At 44.7% G+C, this 26,696-nt stretch overlaps 2 protein-coding genes across 2 annotated transcripts; both read left to right on the top strand.

Annotated features, from left to right (window-relative positions):
• Positions 1-4,234: 4,234 nt before the first annotated feature.
• Positions 4,235-21,559, top strand: LOC308156950 (growth hormone receptor-like). The gene is made up of 9 exons (XM_080530413.1): positions 4,235-4,453; positions 9,831-9,926; positions 15,626-15,770; positions 16,175-16,344; positions 17,013-17,191; positions 18,414-18,558; positions 18,769-18,859; positions 19,129-19,198; positions 19,514-21,559. The coding sequence occupies exons 2-9, from the start codon at positions 9,845-9,847 to the stop codon at positions 20,471-20,473; spliced, it is 1,842 nt and encodes a 613-aa protein (XP_080386539.1). The 5' UTR covers positions 4,235-4,453; positions 9,831-9,844; the 3' UTR covers positions 20,474-21,559.
• Positions 21,560-22,118: 559 nt separating this feature from the next.
• ccdc152 (coiled-coil domain containing 152) lies at positions 22,119-25,681 on the top strand (the record flags this gene model as incomplete). The annotated part of the gene is made up of 8 exons (XM_080529672.1): positions 22,119-22,181; positions 22,445-22,550; positions 23,269-23,337; positions 23,507-23,571; positions 24,118-24,253; positions 24,730-24,857; positions 25,085-25,180; positions 25,550-25,681. 8 exons carry the CDS (start codon positions 22,119-22,121, stop codon positions 25,679-25,681), a joined length of 795 nt encoding a protein of 264 aa, XP_080385798.1.
• Positions 25,682-26,696: the final 1,015 nt, after the last annotated feature.

Here is a 26,696-nt window from a genome sequence, read left to right as displayed (position 1 = left end):
GAAGTCCTGAACGTGGCACTCTGTTTCCTCTGTTTCATCTTTTTCTCTCTCCTTTTCCTCTCTTTCCCTGACACTCTGCTTTTCTGGGGAGGGCAGCAGCAGCTCAACCTGGTTCAACAAGACATGGACAGAGAAGTAAACTAACTGGTTGTCAAAATCAGCAAAGTTCTCATTTACATGTACACACAGGCTGCATGATTGCATTATGTTACACCAGAAGCCCAGTCATTTCAAATGGAAGGTTGCAAGACAACATTATTGGGTTGCAGACTGCATGAGTTTTATTTCTCCATGCAATAAAAAGCATTCATTAGTTCTGAACTAGGCTAGTGTAGATTTTTTTTTTATATCTTTTTTTTCCAAATAAAAAGTATTATTAACACCCATTGTTGGTATTGCATTTATGTCAGTGACAGTGATACCTCAACTTGCTAGCTAGCAACAAAATGCAGAACACCCCCATCTAACGTTAGCTATAGAGTCCACAGCCAAGCAGCACTAACGTTACACCACGAGAGAGATCATTGTGTGTGCATGAATTCCAGCCAAGTCCTGGTGAAGCGCAATGCAATCATGCTGCCTGTACGGGTTAGCATAAGTCATAAGACATTCTCTGCTGCTGCTCCCTTAATCTGGCCAATGCAAGCGACTAACATAACTTTGCTTTTGTAAAACCAAGTAACAACATTGCTTACCTCTCTAGCTGTGTCCTCTGTCTCCTCCTCAATTGCTAACGGCACATCAGTGCTAACGTTAGTTAGCGGTAAAGATGTTGCTGTGGCAGCCGCAGCTGTAGTAGGCCTAGCCCCCACAGTCGATGCAGAGAACATATCTGTCAGTTTCTGACATTTTGAGGCATCCTCTGCTAGCTTCTTACTTTTTTTCTCCCTAATTTTCTGGGCACCCCCTTTCACTATCTTATCTACGAACATGAGGTAGAGCAATTGAGCAAGCTGTGCAAGGTTAACAACCTGCTGCTAAACAAGTCAAAGACCCAGGAATTCATCGTAGACTTCAGGAGGAAAAAGTCCGAGATCCTGCCCCTGCTCATCGACGGAGATAGCGTGGAGATAGTCTCAACCCTCCGATTCCTGGGACACAACATGCGGGATGACCTGGCCTGGAAGGACAACACTAAAGGCACCATCAAGAGGGCACAACAGCGGCTATACACCCTGAGATGCCTCAGGAAACAACACAACAAGAAGGAGATACTGGTGGCCTTCTACCACGGCGCAGTGGAGAGCATCCTCACCTTCGGCATCTCCAACTGGTTCCACAGCTGCACAACAGCGGAGAGAAACGAGCTACAGAGAGTCGTGAGAACAGCACAGAAGATCACCGGCGCCCCCCTCCCCTCTCTGGAGGAGCTGTACAAAACACGCTGTCTCAGGAGGGCCTCCAAGATCTCCAAGGACCCGACCCACCCTGGGCACGAACACTTTGTCAAGCTGCCCTCGAACAGGAGGTACAGGACCCCGGCCGCTAAGACAAACAGACTGAAGAACAGCTTCTACCACAGGGCCGTCAAGGCCCTGAACACAGAAAAGGCCTAAGTTCTGGGCCCAGGACAGTCCGGACGGATTGTATGGCAGCTAGTGCTGAGGCACAAACATGTACATTTTCAAGCCTGCAAACTGTGACACTTTAAAATAATGTGAAAAAAGACTTTCTTGTGCAATATGACAACCCTAGTTGACTATCTGTGCAATATAGTACAGTGGATTGTGTACATAGCCTTTATTGATGTAAACCAGCTCCTTACCTTCTTGTGATTTTATGCATCTATGCTTTTTCTAAAATGTGTTTCTTTTTCCTTTCCTAAACACCAGGGGAGCCTCCCCTCCTAAATTTCGTTGTTTGGTACCTGTACTGTAGCAATGACAAATAAAGTCTATCTATCTATCTATGACACTGTACTTGGGTTGTCGGCCGAGGGATCAGAGTGGGGGAGGGGGCCGATGGACAGCAGGGCCTAAGCATGTGATTGGGCCAGCCCATGTGTTAGTATAAACGGGGGCCGCCGCTTGATTCAGCGTTAGTTGATGCCGCGCTATTTTGGGCCGAGCTAGTTTTTTTTTTTTTTTTTTTTTTTTTTTGTTGGGGGGGGGGGGGTCAGGCGGCCCGACCGGCCCAAAACTAGCGCGGCCCATCTGCCAGCGGGCAGAAAGATTGTATGGCCAGTCCAGCGGTGGCCACAATGTATCAATGTTGAGTGGCACAGAGTTTAATTGTAATGCACAGCCTCATATCGGTCTCTCTCTGACTTGTTTCTCACCCAAAGAAGAAAGTGAAGAAGGCTGCGAAAGAGGAACAGAAGAAGAAAGGACATAAGGATAGAAAGAAGAGAAAGACGGAGGGAAATGGGGTAAAGGACGTTCCTTTTCTGTGATGTGTTCTTTTGAGTCCACAATGTAACACACATTTGGAGAGCATGACCTTTGAAAATGTAATCAAAGCAGAATAAAGGTGTATACAGTATGTATGTTACGGTACATGTGGGAAAACTAGGATTAGGGTTAGGTGCTATGTCCACTTGGTACATGCTGGCATGTCTAACCCTACCCCTACCCCTACCCTAACCCTAACCGTAGCACCCTAGCACCTAACCGTAACCCTAGTTTTCTCACATGTACCGTAAGTATACTGTACAGTAGCCCATTGTAGGATAAGCCTACATTACTTTTCTTTTTTAGGGTTTATCTGTACAAAATATCTCGTCTATTCAGCCTTCCTTTCCCACCACTTTCTCCATATTACACACAATATTAACATTACAGGATGGAGACGTGCTTATATTCTGTTATATTCTGTTCTCTGTTCTCTCTTCAGGAATAGTGGCTCTTGATACCGTCTAAAATGCTCTGGTCAAGTGCTAAATGTTGCACTCCCTTATTTAAGGATGAAAACACACACACACACACACACACACACACACACGCACACACACACACACACACACACACACACACCCACACGCACACACACACACACACGCACACGCACACGCACGCACGCCCCTGATTCTGAACAATAAGAATGATTAACGATCGCATATTTCAGTAATACAGCCACTCACCAACAAGCAACATACAAAATAGTGTTTTAATTGACTTTTCCTACTTCATAATGAAAGTGGGTTCTCTATAGCCTAAGTGTGCTAAGTACAGTGCATGCAGTGTGTCTACAGTAGGTGTGTCGTGGCCAGCTTGTTCTGAAAACCCCAGTTTAATAGACCTACTACAGAGTTTAAATGGGCTAGAACCACAGAGTTTAAACGGGCTAGAACCACAGTGTTTAAACGGGCTAGAACCACAGTGTTTAAACGGGCTAGAACCACAGTGTTTAAACGGGCTAGAACCACAGTGTTTAAACGGGCTAGAACCACAGTGTTTAAACGGGCTAGAACCACAGAGTTTAAACGGGCTAGAACCACAGTGTTTAAACGGGCTAGAACCACAGTGTTTAAACGGGCTAGAACCACAGAGTTTAAACGGGCTAGAACCACAGTGTTTAAACGGGCCAGAACCACAGAGTTTAAACGGGCTAGAACCACAGTGTTTAAATGGGCTAGAACCACAGTGTTTAAACGGGCCAGAACCACAGAGTTTAAACGGGCCAGATAAGAGAAAAGCACCCGCTTCGTGTTGCCCGTTCGGGGGTGTGCGTCCTTGTAAATGAGGCCAGAGTCTCCGGCGGAGATGGATGGGAGGAGGGCGTGAACACTTTAAAGAACAACAACAGTTAGTCAAGTCAAGTCAACTTTATTTGTATAGCACATTTACGTACAGCAATGCTGAGCCAAAGTGCTTCACAGTAAAAATAGATAAAATGCAGGAAATAAGTAAGCACAATGCACACAATACAATGTAATACAAAATATGGTCAAATTAAAAGAGAAGATAAAAGGACTAAAAACAATAAAACAATAAGACAATAAGAGCCACAGGGACCTACAATAAAAACTATAAAATAATAAAACAGTTGGACTGGAAGTAGATGAATCTAGCGAATCTCTAATTTATCTTTTATTTTATTTTTTTAAATGTCATGTCAATGGTTTATACCAACGATGTTATGTTTGAACACTCTTACGGGACTTTCGTGCGTAAACAAAGTCTTGTAGTCTTGCCTGTCGTACCCAATGGTCGCCTGAGGATGGCGCCTTCACATCTGGCATAGAAAGCAGCAGAGCAGCAGATGGACTCACATCGACCACCAGACCACTGCACGCTTCGCTGTGACATGAGCAGCTGCCAGTCCGCCAGAGGTTGTCCGCATTAAGCCTCGGGTGAGTGAATATGAGTTTGAATATTCATCATTTGTTGTTGACTTAATGGACTTTTCCCCGCGACGTGTCAGCTTTTGTGGTGGTAAACACTGTGCCTGCTGCTGTGGCGAGAAGATATCCCTGGAAGAAAGCAGCAGCGATTTGGCAACTTGCTGATATACGGTGAGCGACACCATGTAGTATTATTGTTAGGCTATTATTGTTTTGATAAGATGTCGTTAGTTATTAAACATCTGCTGCATATGCGCACGTTTGGTCAGACCGATTATGTATACAAGTTTTAGTTGATTTAAATGTGTTTCGCCCAAAAAGTGTCTACCTGCATGGCAAACATTGGCATGCATCATGCCTAATATAGCCTAGTAATAAGAGAGGAACCTATACATAAAAATAAAAAATAAAATACATTGCATTCACTTTTATATATTTATATAAAGTATATGTCATAGTATCATTTAAAAGTGTAACTTTGTGTATGCTGGCTGTGCGAAATGAGGTTCAATAATGGGAAACTGTTCCTTACAAAAGTTGGCACACTGCCAAAGTAAGGAATACATATCTGGATTTTTCACTCTGCTCCGCATTAGCTTGCGGTTTTCTTGATCATACCCGACAGTGAAGTTAGTGTTTGGGCCTGATATCTCAGATGGTGGAGATTGAAAATGTAATTCTCACACTAAATGAATATGTCTATGTTGTTTTGCTATTAATCCCTGTGCTCCTCAAATGATATTGCACTATATATTATTAAAATATATGATAATATAATCCATTATTAATTATTTATGCTCTCAGGGTCTTTAGATGATTGGCCATGGAGCTCTATGCTAGACGTCTACAGAAAGGAAGACAAATTCATTCTAGTTGTCATGATGATTTGCATTGCTTATGTACAATTTAGCATCGAAAAGTAATATGTAAATCCCAAACATGTGAGAACTGGTGCTTGGCAATGAAATAGTAAATGGTAAATGGACTGACTTAGCCTATATAGCGCCTTATTCCAAAGCGCTTTTACAACGGCCTCTCATTCACCCACTCACACACACACACATTCTTACACCAATGGCAGCAAGCTACCATGCAAGGCGCCGGCCCGCTCATTGGGAGCAATTTGGGGTTCAGTGTCTTGCCCAAGGACACCTCGACATGTGGCCAGTCAGGGTTCGAACCGCCGATCTGCCGACTTCATTAGATCATTAGACGCCGGCTCTACCTCCTGCGCCACAGCCGCCCCAATTAATCCAGGTAAAGACAGAAAACGCCCACGCACATTAATAAGAACCTGCTGACTACCAGACATCCTGCTGCTGTGTCGACTGAGTGGGGTCAATTCCCCAAGTGAGGCTCACTCTTAGTTGGTGAAGACAGAGGCCTGACAGATGAGTGTGTATCTCCTGTATTTGAAGAGACATATGTTGTCCATATATTGTTATTGCATATCGTGAGCTTAGAATTATAAGGTTCAGCCCCGCGGTGGTGTAGCGGTCTAAGCACTGGCCACTAGTGCAAGCTGCCCACCGGGGACTGGGATCGGATCCCAGCTCGCCAGATCCGGATATGGCTGGGGCACACACGGGGAGCGGCATATTGGGCGGCCGCTCCCGAGGGCGGTATAGGAGTATTTCCGGACAAGGATCCGTCGTGCAACAGCGCCCCCGGGGTGCCGGAATAACAGTGCTGGGCTCGAGGAGCCAGTCAGCTAGTCTGCCTGGCGGCCTCCTCTGGGGCTGCCGGCCACGGGGTCGTGCGGCGGATACTTCGCAATAGGCAGGGGATAATTGGATGCTAGGTTGGGTTCAATTGGCTACCAAATTGGGTGAAAAAGGGATAAAATCTGAAAAACAAATTTAATTTTTTTTTTTTTTAAAGAAAAAAAATGATAAGGTTCTATCTCCGTTTAGGGTAGTTCAGAGATATTGAGCGTCAACGTTTTTACATTCCATTCCATTATATTTTGTGAGACGGAACCGTAGTATTTTATTAATTACTAACTCAAAAATGTCAACATTTTAAAAATAACACCACACAGGCATTAATAAACACCTAATGGATCAGATTATGCACAAAACTCAATTTTGACCAAAAATGGAGATAGAACCTTATAATTCCAATGTCACGATATGCCATTGATTAGGCTAATGCTAAAAGTAAGTGGGTGCAGTTTTGAGTGGAGCTCCCAGTCCTAATCCACATTGCACTGATGAGATTTGTTTGATTGATTGAAAACTTTATTAGAAGATTTACAGGAGTAGGTACATGAAAGTACATATTACATACAAGGTCAACTAACAGGATAAAAACCCAAGAAAGCCACTGGCTTATTTCAATTGGGGTCCTAGATGAGATAAAGTTTATTGCCATTTATGCATACACATTAAGCATACACATATAGGAATTTGATTTGGCGTTACAGTAAGAGCATTTCTAAATGCAATGCAAACAAAACAACACAGGACAGACAGCAGTGCAGACAGAACACAACAAACTGTAAAACCATAGCTGCCATGTGCGGCGCCGTAATACTACCTTGTAGGGATTTACATTGTACTTTTATGGTATTTAGCAGACGCCTTTATCCAAAGCAAAAATATACTTGTCTATCCGTACATCTATCCATCAGTCATCACAAGGAAAGTAGCCTAATCTCTGCTTGGGCCAGGGGCCATTGGCAGTCATAATGCTAGAAGAAGGATGTGTTGTTGTTTGTTAATATATAGTAGAGAAACTGAACAGGGGGATGGGGAGGTATCGCGAGGGACAGTTAAGGTGTAGCCTGAAGAGATAGGTCCTCAGTTTACGGTGATCCTGCTGACACTCTTCTACCATAAGAAACCTCTATTTTTTTTACGAACTGTGCCTTTCGCAACGTCTTCTCTACGTCACTGTCTCACATTTCATTTCTCATGAGAAACCTCAGATAGCATCCTGAGTGTGTCAGTCTAAACCACCACTGCCTCTTATCAAAACACAACAGTGTCTGCCATCTGTGTGACAGTTTACCTTCTCACAGACGCACTGTTTTCTGTTAGGGAGATTTATCAGTGTGGGACATCCTCTTGGAGGATAGGAGCCACATCCCAGACCCCCCCCCCCCAGCCTCCACCCCCCCTTCCCCCCTGTCCTGAGAGGGTTGTCAGCAGGCTGGCAAGAACAGACTACCAAGACATCCACACTAAACAATAACCACTGGCTGGTGGGGTGGGGGAGGGGAGGGGATCCACCTACTGCACTATAGAGTTCATTCTGAAGACATATAATTCAAATCAAATGAAATCTCATTGTATGTGTCACAATAGTGAGGTATTGTGTTGTATCAACAATGAGTAATTGATTTGATTTTGAATTGAATTATTGATTGTTACATTTATTTTACACTGCTCAATGTACTAGATAGAGTGCAATGAAATGCCGTAGGGCAAGAAACATCTCAACAATCAACAATCCAATAATAATTATAATAATAATAATAACAATAATAATAATAATACATTAGACTTATATAGCGCTTTTCTAGACACTCAAAGACGCTTTACAAACTGAAAAGATTGAGTAGTAAAATAAAAAGAAACAAAAAAAGAAATAAAGTATAGAGGTCTAATTCATTTTTTGATTACTAAATCTAAATCTAAGTGTCTTTGTAGGACAATCTACTCTGTATACTGTCACGTTTAGTATTGACATATAACAATATTCTAGTAAGGGACTACACAATGGCTCCCTTCCGTTTCAAAGATGTTCGGTTGGATCTTGTATGGTAAAAGGCCAACTCTATACCAGCATTGTGTTTATCTGACATTTTGTAAGATGATAAAAACAATTGTCCTCTCTCACCTACATGGGGACCAGGACAACAACAACACAAACCGTCTTACTTACATACTTACCCCCTTACCTACTTATTTGACACCAAACACATTTATAGACCATTGTTTACGAGGTACTGACACTACTGGCCCCCTTTCCTCGACTGTTCCCAAGCCCCTCCCACATCCTCTCTCCTTCTCCAGATGGGTGACATTTCCCCTGTTTTTCCAACAAACAGCTCTCTCTCTCCCAGAACAGAAATCCAGGCCCAATCCGCATGTTGCTAAGATTTAAGATCTTTCCGTCTTAAAATATTAAACATTTCATTCTGCCTACGGTCGGGTGTTGTCATTGGCGTACAATACAGAGAGAGGAAGAAAACGCATGTTCATTTGAGAAGCACAATGCCTATATTTTCCATATGGTAGTACAGGGGAAAAGAACTGGCCAGGGTCCAAGACTTAGGAGGGATATCTTTCACAAGGCTGCGTTGGAGAGTGCCCAGGGTTATTGGCTTGGGAGGGATGTTCAGCACTGGAACAGGACTGTGTTTGCTTTGTAAGATTTCACAACCCTCACGGATCAGCAAGCAAACTCAATAGCCCTCGGAAATACAGCCAGGGTAATATCAGGCAGAGTGGACACCACTGCTGCTAACACGACTATGCCGCTCCCTGTCCAGGACCTTTGACCTCTTTGACACTGTGACAATAGAGATGTAATTTCAGAAGCACAGGCCCAGTTGGCTATTGTGTATGTATAGTTTGTTTACTACTTTTAGAACCTGTTTACATTTAAATTCTAAACCATTTAGCAGACGCTTTTATCCAAAGCGACCCTAACCCTAACCCTTCTTCTTCTTTCGTGTAACGTCAGAGGTCCAACTCGGTGTCGCGTAGCCATGCCCGCATCTCTGGTTCTAGGTCGAAGAGGCTGGCTTCTGAGGGTGGTCTATATAAGGGGCAGATGGTGATTATGTGGTCGGCGGTCTGCTCTGGGTCACCGCACTCGCATGCCGCACTGTCCGCCACCCACGCCTTCATTAATGTTTTAAAGCGACCGACACCAGTTCGTAGACGGTTCAGTGTGGTCCATTGCTGGCGTGGTAGGACCCTAACCCTAATCTCCCTGTAGTAATTTAGGGCTTAAGTGCCTTACTCAAGGGCACACTAGCGGTGGTGTTGTTGAGTCCAACTCACTATCCGCTAGGCCACGACTACATTTATGCAAGAGCTTTTTTTTTTCTCTCCTAAAGTTATCTTCATATCGCTGAAACTTCTTGCAAAATGCCAAAGGAAAATATTAGAAAATATTTCCCAATCGGTTAAGAATTAGCATCTCTTAGCTTTCTGATATATTGTTAGAGCTCCCTCAGTCATTGTCAAACAACCTCAAACGCCAGGGATTAAACATCATATTTAGACAAGGGACAATGTGCACAAATACAGCTTAATCCATGATGTTAACTCATAGATAAGCTACTGCCACGCACCAACAAAACTTGGCTAGCACTGATCATCACAGACTCACCAGACTCACCAAACTCATCAGACTCACCAAACTCACCAGACTCACCAAACTCACCAGACTCACCAAACTCACCAGACTCTGGACTAACTAAGGGCGTTTGAGTACAGTTGAGGAGGAGCTAAAGCATCCCTACGATGTGGGCTGTGCTCAGGGTTATGGTTTAATATGGTTTGACATGAAAATGTTCTCATTCTCTTTCTAGGGAAGAACACCACGATGGCAACCTCTCTCATCCTCCTCCTGTGCCTCCTCCGCGGCCAGGCGGTGTCAACGCAGCAGCAGTCCGCCCCTGAGCAAGGTACGTTTGACTAATGATCAACAGGTTCAAACCAGAGAGGCCTATCCTTTCATAGGGCAATCAGAACACAGGCGACATTCTGAGAAGCCCTTCGTTTGAATGTTAAGATTCCTGTCGAGGACCGGATGTATGCCATGTGTGTAGCAGACGCAGCATGATGTTTTATGTAACAGTTTTACACGGGTGAAGGGTTTGATACGGATGTTATCCCCAAGATGCCATTGATTTTTAAGGATACAATCCCTGTGGGTTTTGGGGTTTTTTCTGGTGAGAAGAGGATGTTCATTTAGTGGTTGGTGGTTAAATCTTCATAGTGTCGCACGGTTTATGCGCATGTAATGTGTTTAGACTAGCTCTGTATAGTTTTAACGACCTTATAAAAGTCTTGCAATTACACTTGAGGGCCGCCAACTAGCTTGCAGGCCGGGCCACAGGCACAGCGAGAGACCGATCCAGCCTGTGGAGTTGCAAATTCCAGGGAACAACCTTCCCAGGAACTCTGGAGAGGGTGGTGAGAGCGCTTGTCAAGTGTGGGAAACTGCTCGTACATTCAATGTGCGTCCCATACCTTTCTGCTGAAGTATGCACTTGTGTGCTCCCCCCCCCCTCCGCCGCATTGATTTAAAAGCATACAAATTAATGATTTAATCGTGGGGGCTTTCACTGCAATCCATTCCCATGTAAATCCATGTCGGATAACATGCACAAGTGAATACTTCAGGAACAGGGTAGGAGAAATGGGGACGCAGCAACAACAGAGTACCCCCCCCTTTTTCAACAGGCGGGCATTGAGCACCGACTGAAGGGCCTATGTGTGCCATGCAGGACGGTTCATTCATAGTTGCTACTATGCTAGGCTCGAGGCTTCGGGATGAAGTCACACTCCTGCCCTGTTTGGGTTTTGTTACATAACATTATATAAGCCCTCTGTGCAGCACGGCTGAATGGTAATTGTCGTAGTGAAGAGGTGTTTTCCTCGACTACCAGACCGTGAGCTGTTGTTTTTTGTCTCAGCCCCTACAGTATATAGGGTTGTTGGGCAACGTTGCCGTGACAGCGCTGCTCTTGTTTTCACACAGTCGCTCGGCTCCACTTTTGTGTCATGAGTGGAGGGGTTTGTCCGCCAGCCAACCATGTACTGGGAAATTATTTTTCTTGGAATCAGCAGCGCTACTACGGCCAATAGGGTTATTGTCTACGAGACCTAGATGGACAGAGGGCCCCGAAGCGCGGGCGGTGGGAGTTTAGCCCGCGTGTGGGTAGACAGAGAGATCCACACACTCCACAGCTTATTGTGTCAATGCTTCCTATGCCAGAGAGGGCCAAGGCTGTTCTCCTCACAAAAAGCGCTACGGTTGTTTGAAAGGGTCGACCTTGCTTGTAAGTAGCAATGTCTTTTTAGCCTGGCCATGGCCATGTCCACACAAGCAAGAGTGTATAACTGTCTGCAATGGTTTTTTTCTCCTCTATAGCCACACAAGCAAGAGTGTATGTGACCCGTTCTAGTGTTTTGGTCCGCATGTCGGCATCCAATTTAATGTTGGGATTTTCTTTTTAGAAAAATGTGATACATTTCCGCGTTGTTGAAAATCAATGACACATCGCTAGTCTACTAACACAGCTTGTTTTGTGAGCCTGCTAACAATGTAAAGTAGGGTTATTAGGTATGTGGATTATATGTGGACTACTCACCGAATCCAGTATTTTGGCTTGACTAGCGAGTTTGTGTTGTGATTCTCAACAACATTGAAACGTACTTCCGTGTTTCAAAATAAAAGTCTGAACATTTTGATTGGTTGCCGACATGCGGACCAAAACGCTAGAACGTGTCACACATAACTGCAACGTTTTTTTCTCTATATCCACACAAGCAAGAATGAATAACTGCAACTGCAATACGTAATGCGCTTCACTAACTTAGTGTCAAGAAGGACTTAACTAACTTAATGACAACATGGACATTGCTCATACAGTACATTGCATTTCATTTCAGGAACATTTTGTGAAATGCCTGCTCGCTTGCGCTGTGGTTTGAAGCGACCTGCGTATTAATGGACATAGGCAGGCCTACGCACTCCTGGGTATTACTCATTACAGAGGTTGTCATTTCCTCTGTTAGGACAGTGCATCAGGAATCAGAGGCAGCGAGGGAGGGAGAGCACTCTGCTCTGCTTCCGTGTAATAAGGGAGGAAAGGGGGGAGGCGGGGGGGGGGGAGGAAAAGGTTATTTTAATGAGGAGGAAGCACACAGCGTCTCCCCAGAGTGAGCTCAGTGATTGATGAAGCTTGAACACGTGACTGTGCGTCTCTCTCTAAATAACCGCTTGCCCTCGGGTGGCTGTAAACAAATGCTTTACGTACCGTAGACACGTTGCATATAACATACGTTTAAAATGAAGCGTAACAATTTCCCATCCTCCTTAATGATGTGTATCTTGGGTCCCTCAGCGATGTAGATCCAAGAGAGAGAGAGAGAGAGAGAGAGAGAGAGAGAGAGAGATAATTAGCCTTAGAAAGCATCCGGCATTTCGGATTTTCTCCGGCAAGCTATTGCAGAAGTGTTAATGCATGCTTTTGTTATTACCCGTTTGGACTATTGTAACAGTCTTTTTTCTGGTCTTTCCCGAAGAAAGCTATTGGCTAGCTGCAATTAGTCCAAAATGCAGCAGAGAGAGTTTTAACCAAAACAAGCAGAAGAGCTCATATAACTCCTATTTTAGAGACTCTACACTGGCTTCCTGTTAAGTTCAGAATAGATTTCAAGATCCTTCTGCTTGTTTATAAAGCTCTCACTGGCACAGCACCAGAATATCTGAACCTCATCAGGTCTTCTGACGCTGGTTTTCTCTGTGTACCACATGTACAAAAGAAGAGATTTGGTGAGGCTGCATTCTCATTTTATGCACCCAAATTGTGGAATGCACTGCCTGTTTACATTAGGGATGCAACCTCAGCAAATTCAAGTCAAGACTAAAAACCAATTTTTTAATATTGCCTTTAAATGACTAAATAATGTGCCCCGCGGTGGTGTAGCGGTCTAAGCACTGGCCACTAGTGCAAGCTGCCCACCGGGGACTGGGATCGAATCCCAGCTCGCCAGATCCGGATATGGCTGGGGCACACACGGGGAGCGGCATATTGGGCGGCCGCTCCCGAGGGCGGTATAGGAGTATTTCCGGACAAGGATCCGTCGCGCAACAGCGCCCCCGGGGTGCCGGAATAACAGGTGCTGGGCTCGAGGAGCCAGTCAGCTAGTCTGCCTGGCGGCCTCTTCTGGGACTGCCGGCCACGGGGTCGTGCGGCGGATCCTTCGCAATAGGCAGGGGATAATTGGATGCTAGGTTGGGTTCAATTGGCTACCAAATTGGGTGAAAAAGGGATAAAATCTGAAAAACAAATGAAAAAAAAGGCTAAATAATTAAATTATGATTGGAGCACTTTGAGCGCAACATTTGCAAGAAAAGCGCTATACAAATAAAAGTTATTATTATTATTATTTTATTTTGTATTATTATTATTATCCTCCTGCCATCTCCTCCACCTCAGGAAATTATGTGCATGCATCCAGCTTAATGAGAGCTGCCTGAAGAGCAGAACATTGTGTACCAAACCAAATCAAATCAACATGTATTGATCATACAGTATACACAGCCATGCACGGTTCAATTAAATGCTTAGAGCGAGCTAGCATCTACCGCTATTAAAGGGAACCTATTATGCTCTTTTTCCACAAGTTAATGTAGGTCTCTGGGGTCCCCAAAACATGTCATTTAATTTTTTTGCTGAAAATACCACTTTTTAATTTTAATTCCAGCATGCCTCTAAAAACGCATCTGTTTCAGTCCTTTTCTGGACGGGCTGTTTCATGGCTCGGTGTGGCAACGCAGCGAAAAAACACGTGATTCCCGGGGGGATTAAATTAAAAGACCAAATATCCCAGTGTTCCCCACAAAAGAAGGAATCCAAAACCATTTAAACGGAACCGATCAGAGTTTCCCTTCGAATGCACGGCGGGGGAAATGTTCAACACAGCGCCTGACAGGTGCCGCCACCTGCGTCGGTGAGGCCAGACAATCTGAATGGATTGTTGAATTGCATGTTTTCCGAAATATGCAGCCCACAAAAGAACGGACCGAATTGCTTTATTTCACAGTTTGTGTGTTACACAGTTTGGGTACATTAGAGAGCCAAATGTACAGCACAAGCACGGAAAAAGTGAGTTTTTCATAATATGGGACCTTAAATAACTGAAAAAGTGAAAGCATACAACCATATGGGTCATGTCAAGATGAGGACACTGGATGAGCGGATGTAGACTGGCAACTTGCCACACACACACTACACATACACACATACACACACACAGAGTCACACACACAGAGTTACACACACAGTCACACACAAACACCCACACAGTCACACACACACAGTCACACACACACACACACACACACACACACACACACTCACACACACACACAGTCACACACACACACACACACACACACACACACGCACACACGCACACACACACACACACACACGCACACACACCACCTGTCCTGACCTGTCTTCAGTCAAGCTGAGAAAGCCTTGAGCGTAGTCTCTCTAGGGTTGGATCGTTCCTTCTTTTAATCACGAGGAACTGCGGTTCCTGGGAGAACCAGATCTGGTAAACAGGTTATTTTTAACCTTTGCCCCCCCCCTCCCCCCCCCACACACACACACACGCTGATGAGCTGCTTAGCAGGCCAGTGGAGAGCCACCAGAGAGCACAGCTGTGCAGAAGCCGTGTCGTCCACACCTATCACTGACCGTGAGCCTCCCCCACTGTGTTGTTGATGTGGCAGACAGCTGTTTCTAGTATCTCATGGCGGGAGATGGATCCTAATGGACCAGAACAACTCCTGGGGCTGATGAACAGCAGTGTATACCTTGCATAATGTGAGGCTTCTCTCTCTCTCTCTCTCTTTCTCTCTCTCTCTCTCTCTCTTTCTCCTGGGGCACAATTGGTGTTATCTTGTTATCTTGCAGCGTTTTCTACTGAATGTCTCATGAATCACCTCAGATATTGCTGTCGTAAACAAGATAGGAATGATCATTTGTGATCACTTGCAAGGGAACTCACGATCCACAAGTGAGTGTACAGGCTAGACAGATAACTAACCTCAGGTTAGAACATGGATTCAGTTGTGCTGTGTCTGGCCTGTGACTATCCTGCTGGATTTGGCATTTCTCAGAACAGTGGCACCCATTTCACGGTACCACGGCAGTTATGAGGTCAGAGGTACACACACCTAACGATGCCAGGGCAGTTCTGAGGACAGATAACAGATAACCCGAAAGCCCCCCTGCAATATGTAACCTCACGCTGACATATTTATAGGGGGGCACGCGGGTTTGGAGAGGGCCGCGCGTTTCCAGGAAAACACAGCTGTCCTCCCCTCAGACGTGTCAATCCACAAGAGATATGTTACGTTCCCATTTGTCTATCCCTGGAAGTGTCCCCACAGGCTACACACACCAGGTCTAACCCGATTCCTCAGCAGACTACGTACACTAGACTGTTGGCCGTGGACATTTTGTACCACTGAAAGGGGGGAGGGAAATTGATCTGTGGTCAGTAAGTCGCTCTCTCTGTTCTCTCTCTCCCTCCCACTCTCCCTCTCTCTCCCACTCTCTCTCTCTCTCTCTCACAGACCTACCCCAAACACACCCCCATTTCACTGGCTGCCTCTCCCGGGACATGGAAACGTTCCGTTGCAGATGGAATGTGGGAACATTCCAGAACTTGACAGAGCCAGGAGACCTGCGTGTGTTCTACATCAATAAAAAGAGTAAAAAGTGAGTGATGCCCCAAGAGCCATAACCATAGGAGATCAATCAAGATTCTAATGCTAATAAAATGGAACTTTTTCACTCCCTTTTTATTGTCTTCCATTGGGGGAGCGAAACTCTTTTTTGTGTGTGAAGTATTGACATTCCAACTCTAACCTGCTGATCAGGTATAGAGAGCCCCCCGCCCCGCCCCGCCCCGCCCCTGGAGACTGTTTTGTGCCTTTGTTGTTTATCTTACAAAGAAAGAAATGGCACAAAGCCACGAGCTATGAGCATGCTCAAGAATGACCTTTAACGCTCCTGCAAGCAAGCCTTTTTTTTTTCTACCCCCCACCACTCCCCCTCCCCCTCCCCCCTGCAGTCACTCAGGTATTAAAGACCCCTGTTGTTGTCTTTTTCCACCCTTCCAGCACCAATTCCGCAAAGTGGAGTGAGTGTCCCCACTACAGCACCGACAGGGCGGACGAGTGTTTCTTCAGTACGAACTACACGTCGGTCTGGACCTCCTACAACGTCCAGCTCCGGTCACGTGACCAGGAAGTCCTCTACGATGAGCTCATCTTCCACGTGAACGATATAGGTGAGCCTGTCCTCTGTCCTAATGCCATTTATCAATCAGTCAATCAAATGTATTTTTATAGCACTTTTTACTTAGAAATGTCACAAAGTGCTTTACAACAACAACAACAAAAATACTAAACCATATAAACAATGTATACAAGGAATATGATCTAACACCAAACCATAGACCCCCAAAAGGAAAATATACCTCTCTATTTGGAGGACCCATCTAGTTGAAGATCACCCCCATATAGTTACTTAAACCCCCACTTATTTTTGTAATGGTGTGTAAACTATTACTAATAGTGTGTCAACCTCAGCACCACCAACAGAATCTGCCTGTTTGTCCTGAAGCGCTTCTGTCATGCTAATGCTAATGTAGCGTAGGGAATGTTCATAATGGCACTCATTTTCTTCGTTATTTGAAAACGCACTCAGTTTCCCTTTGATGTAATGACAGTAATTAGAGCAACATGTCTATAATAGAAGTACATAATGTTGCCATAATTACTATCATTAAAATCAATTAGAAACTGTGACTGCCTGCCTTTTTGTTAACACTGACCATGGGCCTCACCTTTGGCTTTGAGCAGCCATTTAATTCATGTGTTTCGGAAAACGTCGCCCTTGTGTAATGTTGTTGTTGTTGTTATTGTTGTTGTTGTTTTTGTCGTGAACGTGTTCCAGTGCATCCAGACCCCCCGGTGGCGCTGAACTGGAGCCTGTTGAACGTGAGCGTGACGGGGGCCCACTTCGACGTGATGGTGAACTGGGAGCCGCCCCACTCCGCTGACGTCCAGATGGGCTGGATGACCCTGCAGTACGAGGTCCAGCACCGCCAGGTCAACTCGACACTGTGGAGAACGGTGAGTCTATGTTCATGTTGTTTTACAGCAGAATTGTACCCTGTAATCCAGTGGATTTGTTGTTTTCATTAGTCAATAGTAGACATGTTCACAGAAGAATGTTGCATTGAGTCAAAAGATCTCGCTTTCATTGCCCTCGTCAGTCTTGATCTTCTGAATTGTCCATTTAAGTACATTTCTACAACTCTCAAGTGTCCCCTCTCCCTCCCACGCTAGGTCTTTCTGTTGAACAACACTAGAGCTAGCGGCTGCTGCTCTCTGGGAATCTCTGGCAGAGTAGAGCAGGGTTGGAGTGCAAAAAAAACCGTTTGGAGTCTGTCCAATGTGCATTATAATCGATTATGTTCTGTAAAACTATGTCTCTATGTTATTTGAAAGTCTTAACATGGGCAATAAGGATTGAATGTGCGGCTAAGTGATATGGTGTTATTTCAAAAGTTATATTAGAAGATGAATTCAGTCATGAAAGGTCTCTGTCTGCCAAGTCGTCTTCCTCCCTTTCCCACATACCTCTCTGTCATCTGGAGAGCAGCTGACAGAAACATTGAAAATGCTGTGGTTATTGTGTGGTTTAAATAAAATAAAATTTGCTGTAATATGATCGAGGTCGGTCAGAACAATTCTCCCACATCCACATAGGCTAATGGTCGATAATACATTGGCCTCACTCCACATAAATTCAACCATAATCTAATCAATGACACATAAGGCTAAACCAGCTGGAGGTTTATACAGTGGTTCTGTCAGGACAGTCAGCATTATGTCAGCATGTTGCTGAAATGCATGGAATGGAATGAGGAATGGTATCAATGAGCCTGTCCTCCGATTTCAACCTCCACTGCTATAATATATCATTGTTCTGTATCATTACAAACTGTTGTCCTGCTCTCATCCTCCCTCCTCCACCTCACCTCCCTCCGTGCTGGTGAACATAAGGCTACTCTAGCGTGCGCTAATCTGCTAAAGTGACAGACCAAGGCTCGACTGCTCTCCGCTTGATTGTTTTGTTTAACAAGCATGATAAAAAAAGCCTTTCTCAAGGTGACTTATCCTCAGATAAACCCTCTGTGGATTAGCCATTTCACAAAGTCTCATGGATAAGAGGAGGACCCCCCCCCCCCCCCCCCCCAGGTGTGAGTTGGACTTTGTCCTGTCTGAGAAACCAGTGAGAAACTGATACGGGAACTTCTGTGTTCTTACTGTTTTTTACTGTTTACCGCAGCTCGACCTTGAGAAAGGAACGCAACGATCGCTTTACGGCCTGCAGACCGACGTAGGTCACGAGGTCAGGGTGCGGTGCACGATGCTGGGATTCAGAAACTTCGGGGAATTCAGCGACTCCATTTTCATACACATTCCCTCGAAAGGTACGACGACGGGCAATGGCTTTTACTGTCTTAGAGCTGTTAAAAAAACAGTTGTGTTGTTGTTGTTTCAACACATGTCTCAAAAGTCGAGAACAAGCTACGTCTTGTGTTATTTCTAGGAACTGTTCGAGACCAGTTTTTCTGCCCGTGAGAAAGGTCCTGATTGATGTGAATGTGGAAAATCATTAATTTCTGTCTTTGTGTTAAAAGAATCCAGATTTCCTGTCGCTGTCCTGCTGGTGTTCGTAGTCTTCTGTTTAGTAGTGATCCTCATGCTGGTCATCGTTTCCCAGCAACAGAAGTAAGAGACTCACTTCCCCAGGTCCCAACCCAAGGGAGAGGGACATTCTATTTTTAGGACATTCTTACTGATTTATTGCCATGCAATCTGCTTGTCAGTGGAATTTGGTATTTTTGCTCTAGGCACTGGGTCTAGTTCAACACCTTTGTCTATTTAAAAATGGTTTAAATTGTAGTGTCATTTGTGCTTACTAGGTTAATAATATTAATGTTAATGAGAGTCTATGAGAACGTAATTTGAGCTAAATACTCTCTCTAACTGTCTTTCAGATTGATGTTTATTATCCTGCCTCCTATTCCTGGGCCCAAAATCAAAGGGATCGACCCGCAGCTCCTAAAGGTATCATCCCAGCTCACCTACGTCATTCCTATTATTGGAAGCTATTACTTTACCTCACTGTGTCAAGTGTTATTACTCCCGTCATTACAACAGTTGCCATTGGAGTTATGTGAGAGGGCTTTATATAAGTGGGTGGGGTTGGCCTTTAACTTAGGGGAATGAAGCACGGGGTCAGCAGTGGCTCTCCTCAAGGTCCAAACTGCCTTAACGACACTCATCAACAAAGGGAAAATAACTGTGAAATAAAGGGCTTTATATAAGTGGGTGGGGTTGGCCTTTAACTCACACTTGGGTTTTATCTTTCCTTGACCATAGAAAGGCAAGCTGGCCGAGTTGACCTCCATCCTGGGTGGCCACCCTGATCTGAGGCCAGAGCTGTACAGCGACGACCCCTGGGTGGAGTTCATCGAGCTGGACATCGAGGAGCCCAGCGACATCCTGACTGGCATGGACACAGAGTGCCTGATGGACCGCTCCCCCTCCTCCAACTGCTCCCCTCTCACCATCGGCTTCAGGGACGACGACTCGGGCCGGGCCAGCTGTTGCGACCCGGACCTGCCTGAACCCGACACCTCGGCCTTCCACCCACTCCTCTCCAACGCCAGCCCCAGCCTGGTGGTAGAAGAGCGCTCCGGCCCGGCCGCCTCCGAGCCCAGCTCCCCTGTCCCCCAGAGCCCCACCGCCGGGGGGGAGTCCCCCTGGGCCGTCCCTACTGGCAGGGTGGACCTCTACGCCCAGGTGAGCGAGGTCAGACCAACCGGAGAGGTGATGCTGAGCCCTGAACAGCGGAGGCAAGTGGAGGTGGGGATGGAGAAGAAGACCCTGGGTAAGGATAGAGAAGTGCACCCCGAGAGGGAAGAGAAGAAGGAGAAGGAGAGGAAGGAGCGTCAGCCGGCGGTGATGAATGCAGACGGGGGAGGCTACACCTCGGAGTTGGACGCCGGGAAGATGAGCGCGAGACTGTCCACCAGCGGCTCCAGCGAGCACTCTCCAAAGGAGGATCTGAGCTTGGTGCAAGGCCATCCCTTCGGGGAGTACCAGAGCCCTTATTTTGTGGTGGGGGCAGAAATGTCTCCCAATTCCCCTCTCCCTCCCATCTCCCCACTGCCCCCTGCCCCTGTCTACACCATGGTAGAGTGTGTGGACAGGCAGAACAGCCTTCTTCTGAAGCCCAATAACTGCCCGCCCGGCCCTCAGCCGGTCCTGATGACCAAGCCCATGCCAACACCGGAGGGCTACCTCACCCCCGAACTCATGGGCAACATCACGCCTTAATCTAACGGTATAGACAAGAGATCATGTTGATAGACACTTATCAGTTGACATGGGATACCAGTGCCTGAGTGACTGGGTATGAAAAACTTGGGGGGTGACAAAATGTCGCGTCTCCCAAAATAGAGGGGGCCTCTCCTCCCGCAAACTCTGCCCATTCCTCCTCCCGTCATTTGTGAATCTTTGTTACCAGAGCTTTGAGGTTCTGTGGGCGGCTTACGGGAATGAAGCACGGGGTCAGCAGTGGCTCTCCTCGAGGTCCAAACTGCCTTAACGACACTCATGAACAAAGGGAAAATAACTATTAAAAAGGGACCCCAAAGTCCCTTACACCTTTAGCCACGGAGAGATTGGATTTGGGCCCGTTTGGAATTCAGAATTGGCGTCTCACAGAACCTGGCCGTGTAAATGTCTTATGTTGCAATCACTGTGAAATAAATATATTTTTCAAGAACCAGATTAAGTGACTTAAAATGCCAGCTCAAAGCTCTTACACTTACTTTACAGTGTTGTTGATAGTGATGTTGTTTACAATAATCCTATTAATTTGTTTATGTTCTTGCAACTGTGAAAAGTATTTGCAGGGGGGTATTCCATCAACTTCGCTAAAGGAAAATCCAGGCTTATTTTGATAAGTCTTGCAAGACTTATCAAAACATCTGGCTTTATTTTGATGGATGAGATGGATTTCCCGGATCAGATATGAAAAGAAAAATATTGTGGCAAGGAGGAAAGCATTTGGCTTTACACCCTCTGCAACTGCTTATTGGTAGCTGTTAAATGTCTGGAGTAGCTATAGATGAGTAATAGGTCATCAGTGTGCTAAGCTAATGTTTGTTGTTGTTGTTGTTGTTGTTCTTTCTTTTATTATATACCTAAACATGATCATGTTTGTTGTTATAAAATAAACACATTTTATATGTGCATACTTACATCAGACAGAACTAGGGATTATTCAACAGTTTCCATCTGTTTGGAACTATGAATAAGTGGGGTTTAAATGGTTCAAAACATGTCTTAATCTGTCACCATTGTCTTTGTACAGTTTATTAATGTTGTTACAAAACAAATAAACAGCTTTCAAACTGATATTTTGCTGATGGCTCTCTACTAACACGTCATCTCTGAATGACTGTCCATAGAACGTTGGCGACACTTCGTGAGCTTAGAATGATAAGGTTCTATCTCCGTTTAGGGCAGTTCAGAGATATTGAGCGTCAAAGTGTTTTACATTCCATTAATATGGCATTATGTTTTGTGAGATGGAACCTTTGTATTTTATTAATTACTCACTCAAAAATGTCAACATTTTACAAAATAAACCACACAGGCATTAATAAACACCTAATGGATCAGATTATGTAAAAAAATGGAGATAGAACGTTATAATTCTAACGTCACGACTTCACGCCACGTGCCCGTGCACAGCCTCCTGCCCTCCTCGTGCACGTCGATAGAACACTCGTCTCGTTCGCTTATCCAATTCCCTTCCCGCCATAACCTGGCAGCACACTCGGAAAACATTCCACCTCATTAAGAAATACAACTAGTTTTATCGTTTTGTTCCCACATTTTATCGTTTTGTTCCCACATTTTATCGTTTTGTTCCCGCATTTGATTTACGATACCACAGTTATCTGGACTGGAGATGAAGAAGTTTACGTCTGTTAATCTCGACAAGCTCGTCGAGGATTTCTCTCAAGTGGAACAGGTACAATGTGTGGTTAGCCATGTAGCTAGCTAACATAAACATACTCTATTTATGAACTCTCGTTATTAGAAGACAGCTGTGAACTCTCAGCGCCTTTAGGGAGCAATACATAGGATTATATTTAGAGTACAGCAAACAGAAGCCTCAAATAGTACTGTCCTCTCTGACTTGTCACTGATGTGAGTGAAGAGTATAAATCAAGATCTTAGAACATCAAAGTAATACAAGCTATGTTTGTTGCTATTATTGATTTTCTCAACTAGAAAATAACCGACCTCAAGGGAAAGAACAACCTCTTGGAGATCAAAGTGGATGAGACCAACAGAGTCCTGAAGTTCGCTTTGACCAAAGAGAAGTGGTTGATTGAAGGTGATCATCATTCAACCAATGCCCTCGTCGTGTTTTACATTATTTATTGTGACATTTCGGTAATAGCCGACAGCCGTGACACACACAGACGTTGAATCTTGACATGTGGATCTCCTAGCCTACACATTGAAGCCGAGCAGTAGTGAACAGTAGGCCTAGTAACTAGTTGAACTTGAACCAATATAAAAGTGTTTCTATAACACAGTATGTAGTCTATGTCTACCTCTAGCGGTTATTAGTGGTACTACTCCACTCACATTTAACTGGAAGCTGTCGTGTAGTAAGTAGTCAGTGATCTGAGGGGAAGCATTTGGAATAAGGAGTAATCTATTTGAAGTGCACTACTAGTACTTAGTGGTTATAATAATAAGTTATTATAACCACTATATATATATATATGTTACGGTACATGTGGGAATACAGTACATGTGGGAAAACTAGGGTTAGGGTTAGGTGCTACGTCGACTTGGTACATGCTGGCATGTCTAACCCTACCCTAATCCTAACCCTAACCCTACCCCTACCCCTACCCCTAACCGTAGCACCCTAGCACCTAACCCTAACCCTAGTTTTCCCACATGTACCGTATTCCCACATGTACCGTGACATATATATAGGCTAATATAGTAAATACTGCTATAATCAATTAAAAGCTAGACAGTGAAACAGCCAGTGAAACAGACAGACAGACAGCAGTTGTGATGTCTCCGTGCTGCAGAGAGAGACGGGATGCTGGAGACGGTCCAGGGTTTCCAGCAGGCGCTACAGCAGCAATGTGACCTCAGAGGTAATGTAGCCCTCTTACCTCCTTACTCTCCCAGGAAACACTCCAGTCAGCTGTTTCAGTGTAGGACATAGCGATGGCCTTCTGTGTGTATCACAGTATCATGTGTGTACTGTGTACAATGACTCCATTGTAGTCTCTAGTCATCAAGATGTTTTATTGTATCTTGTAGTGGAGAATGACCAGTTGAAAAGCATCGTGGCAGACCTGAAGGTACACAGTGAGAGGAGAGCGGAGGTAAGGATGGACGGAGGGACAGAAGGAGGGCATTGTCCTCTTAATTTATATTTTTGACATTTTACATTTTTTGGCATTTAGCAGACGCCTTATCCCAAATGACTTACAATCAAAACATTTGAATGAGCGAGTGAATCATCTATCCACTAGTCATAGCAGGAAAAAGTAGGCTAATATACGTATGCTCAGGCCTGGGGCTATTGGCAGTCGTGCTAGGAGGAGGAAGAAAGGAATAACCTACCTATTTATTTTTATTTTTACACCATTACGTATCTTCATCTGTGATGATGTAGACATGATAATAATAATAATAACTTTTGTATAGCACTTTTCCTGCAAACATTGTGTTTACATCATTATGTATCTTCATATCATAGTATATACTGTATAAATATATATGTGTGTGTGTGTGTGTCATTGTATCATTATATATCACTTCCACAACCAGATGGATACAATTCTTAAAATTACGAATGTACACAGCAGATAAATCAGAGAACCTGAATGTTGTGCCATTGCTGCCCCCTTGTGGCCGGGTGTGTCCAGGAGTGTGGGGCTGAGATCCAGAGGCTGGTGGCAGAGCGGAGCGCCGAGGGGGAGAAACACCAGAGGGAGCTGGACACCGTGAGGGAGCAGTGCAGGAGGGAGCTCGACGTCGCTCACAGGAAAACACAGGGCAGCTGTAAGCACAGCTACAACACCAGCCAGGCACCTGTGTGTGATACACAAGGGTGAAATGTGATGAACTATAACGACCTGCAAAAAAAACAACAACATTGATTTAAAAAAAGGGTGCTCAAAGCTAGTAAGAATACAAGTGTTTTGTTTTGTCTTACATGTAATAAGTAATAAGTCTTGCATCACGGAAGTGACTATAATGGACCACAACTCGGTCGAGGCAAGACTGTCCTGTATAGGGTTAGCCAAAAGCCTGTCTTTCTGAGTCCTGTTGATATTGTTTGTTACTTGTTCTTATTTTCACTTGTTTGCCTATTTTAACCTGCTATGACTTTTGCTCTTTTATTATGTTCTTGTATGTGTAAAGCACTTTGTGACCCCTGGTCTGGGATAGGTGCTATAGAAATACATTTTACTTACTTACTTACTAACTCTGAAGTTCATGTCGTTCGCTCTCTGTCTTCCGTTGTGTTTCTGCAGTGGAAGCTAAAGATGCGGAGGTCTCTGAGATCCTGGAGAGAAAGGAGTCAGACATGGAGGCGATGAGGAAGAGAATGAGGGACCAGGAGAGAGAGAGGCAGAGTGAAATCTTGAAGCTACAAATGGAGGTGAGGTACAACATACATGTAACATGTGGATAAAAAGATCAAATATATATATATATATATATTAACAGTAAACATCTAACATTGGAGACGTTCTGCACACAAATAGATAACAAATAACAGATTATAATAGATTTGTAGAGCCGCTCTGACCGAGGCTGCCATGTACGGCGCCATCTTGGATCTCACGTATGGCTGACATTGATCCAAAACGTTTTCTGTCTCTGTAGTTTGGGGCTAAGTTGGCGAGGGTGCAGAGTATGTCACAGAGGACCTCCCAGCAGCCCCAGGACTCCGGGCTCCTCCCCCAGAACATCTACAAACGGGTCAGCAACCTTACTCATGACTGTGGTGTGTGTGTGGTGTGGTGTGGTGTGTGTGTGTGTGTGTGTGTGTGTGTTTGTGTGTGTGTTTGTATGTGTGTGTGTGTGTATGTATCACAACAAACACTTCACTGATGATCTTCACATCAAACTATCATAACATTAAAAAATAACGTCTTAGAAAAGAGCTCGCATGAACTTGTGGCCCCTGAGGAGAGAGATAGTGTATGTCACTGATCATGATGGTTGTTTGGTCTCTAGACAATGTGCCCTTAGCCAGTGTAGTTTCTTTGTTGTTGTGTGTTCACCTGCGTACACGTGTCTCCTTGCATACAGAGATTAAACTTTCTATTGTTTGCCTGTCGTTCTCAGAAACTGCAGTTCCTGCAGGAGGAGAAGAACAGGGAGATTGAGGCTCTGCGTCAGAGAATAAAAGAACTGGAGCATCAGCCGCATCATGGCAGCGGGTTCCTCGACTCCCGTCTAAAAAGGAAGAAGATTTAACTCCCGTCTAAAAAGGAAGAAGAAGATTTAGCCATTTAACCATTTAGTCATTTAAAAGCTTACTGGTCTTACTCAGTGCCTGACTGGCGGTGGTTAGCTGGTGCTTCTTGGTGCCGAGCCTGGGCCACACCGGATACGTCGACATCAGCAATCGCGTGTGTTCATTTCGGCACCCGCCGCACGGCTCAAGGGCGCCGAAATGACACGAACACAACACATGCTGCTGAGGTTAGAGGTATCCGGTGTGGCGCAGGCTTCATCCTGGGGCTGGGTAGCTGGGGCTGCTCGGCCTGGTCCACTGTGTGTGTGACTCCAGTCAGGATGTGTTCTGAAACATAATGTATTTTCATTCCACAATAGCGTGACTAACTACTAGCGTCACTTTTGACCAACGTTGTATTTGTAAGTGAATTTGAAAGTGGAACTTGTTGTTTTTTCGTTTTATTTGTCAAAGATTTAAAAAATTAAAAGAAATTAAAAAGAAAGTCAAAGATAGATGATGATGATTAGATGATGCATTTTTTTTTCGGAAGAAGTATAGTGCCATGTTGCGTTAGAGTATTGTCTTTGCTTGGGGTCAGGAGGTGAAGCAGTTTGCAGGTGGCGAGTGCACTGGAGACAGGAAGGATGTGTTCTCACAGGTCTCCTACACACACGTTACCCAGGTCTATTAAAGCCTTTAATCCAATGAGCATAGTGGCCTGGTCAACACATGCAAAAGTCATCCTTCAGACAGCAGAGGAGAGAGGAAAACCTGTGTTTTGAACATACCTGATTTCATACTGGTTCTCTCAAGTTTCGAACAACCCCTGAATACAGTTAGGTAGTGAATTATTCTGTGCTGTGTACATTATCTGTGTAGTTTTGAGATCTACATCACAACATTTTAAAGCATGCGAGTTAGATTAAAAAATGCGTTGGTTGGTTCGTAATAATCCGGTCTATTTTTTTTATTTATTTTATTTTATTTATTTAACCGGAAAGCGCTGCGCCCGACTACGGTACGGGCTTTGGG

This window comes from Nansenia antarctica, assembly GCF_963989245.1.
Source record: "Nansenia antarctica genome assembly, chromosome: 4".
Taxonomy (NCBI): Eukaryota; Metazoa; Chordata; class Actinopteri; order Argentiniformes; family Microstomatidae; genus Nansenia; species Nansenia antarctica.
This window is presented reverse-complemented; position numbering and strand designations above follow the sequence as displayed.

Excerpts from the sequence above, each read along its gene's own strand:
- LOC308156950 (XM_080530413.1), top strand. The coding sequence starts at position 9,845 with ATGGCAACCTCTCTCATCCTCCTCCTGTGCCTCCTCCGCGGCCAGGCG. Across the intron at positions 17,192-18,413 it reads ACTCGACACTGTGGAGAACG|CTCGACCTTGAGAAAGGAAC; the intron begins GTGAGTCTATGT and ends TGTTTACCGCAG. Across the intron at positions 18,860-19,128 it reads ATCGTTTCCCAGCAACAGAA|ATTGATGTTTATTATCCTGC; the intron begins GTAAGAGACTCA and ends ACTGTCTTTCAG.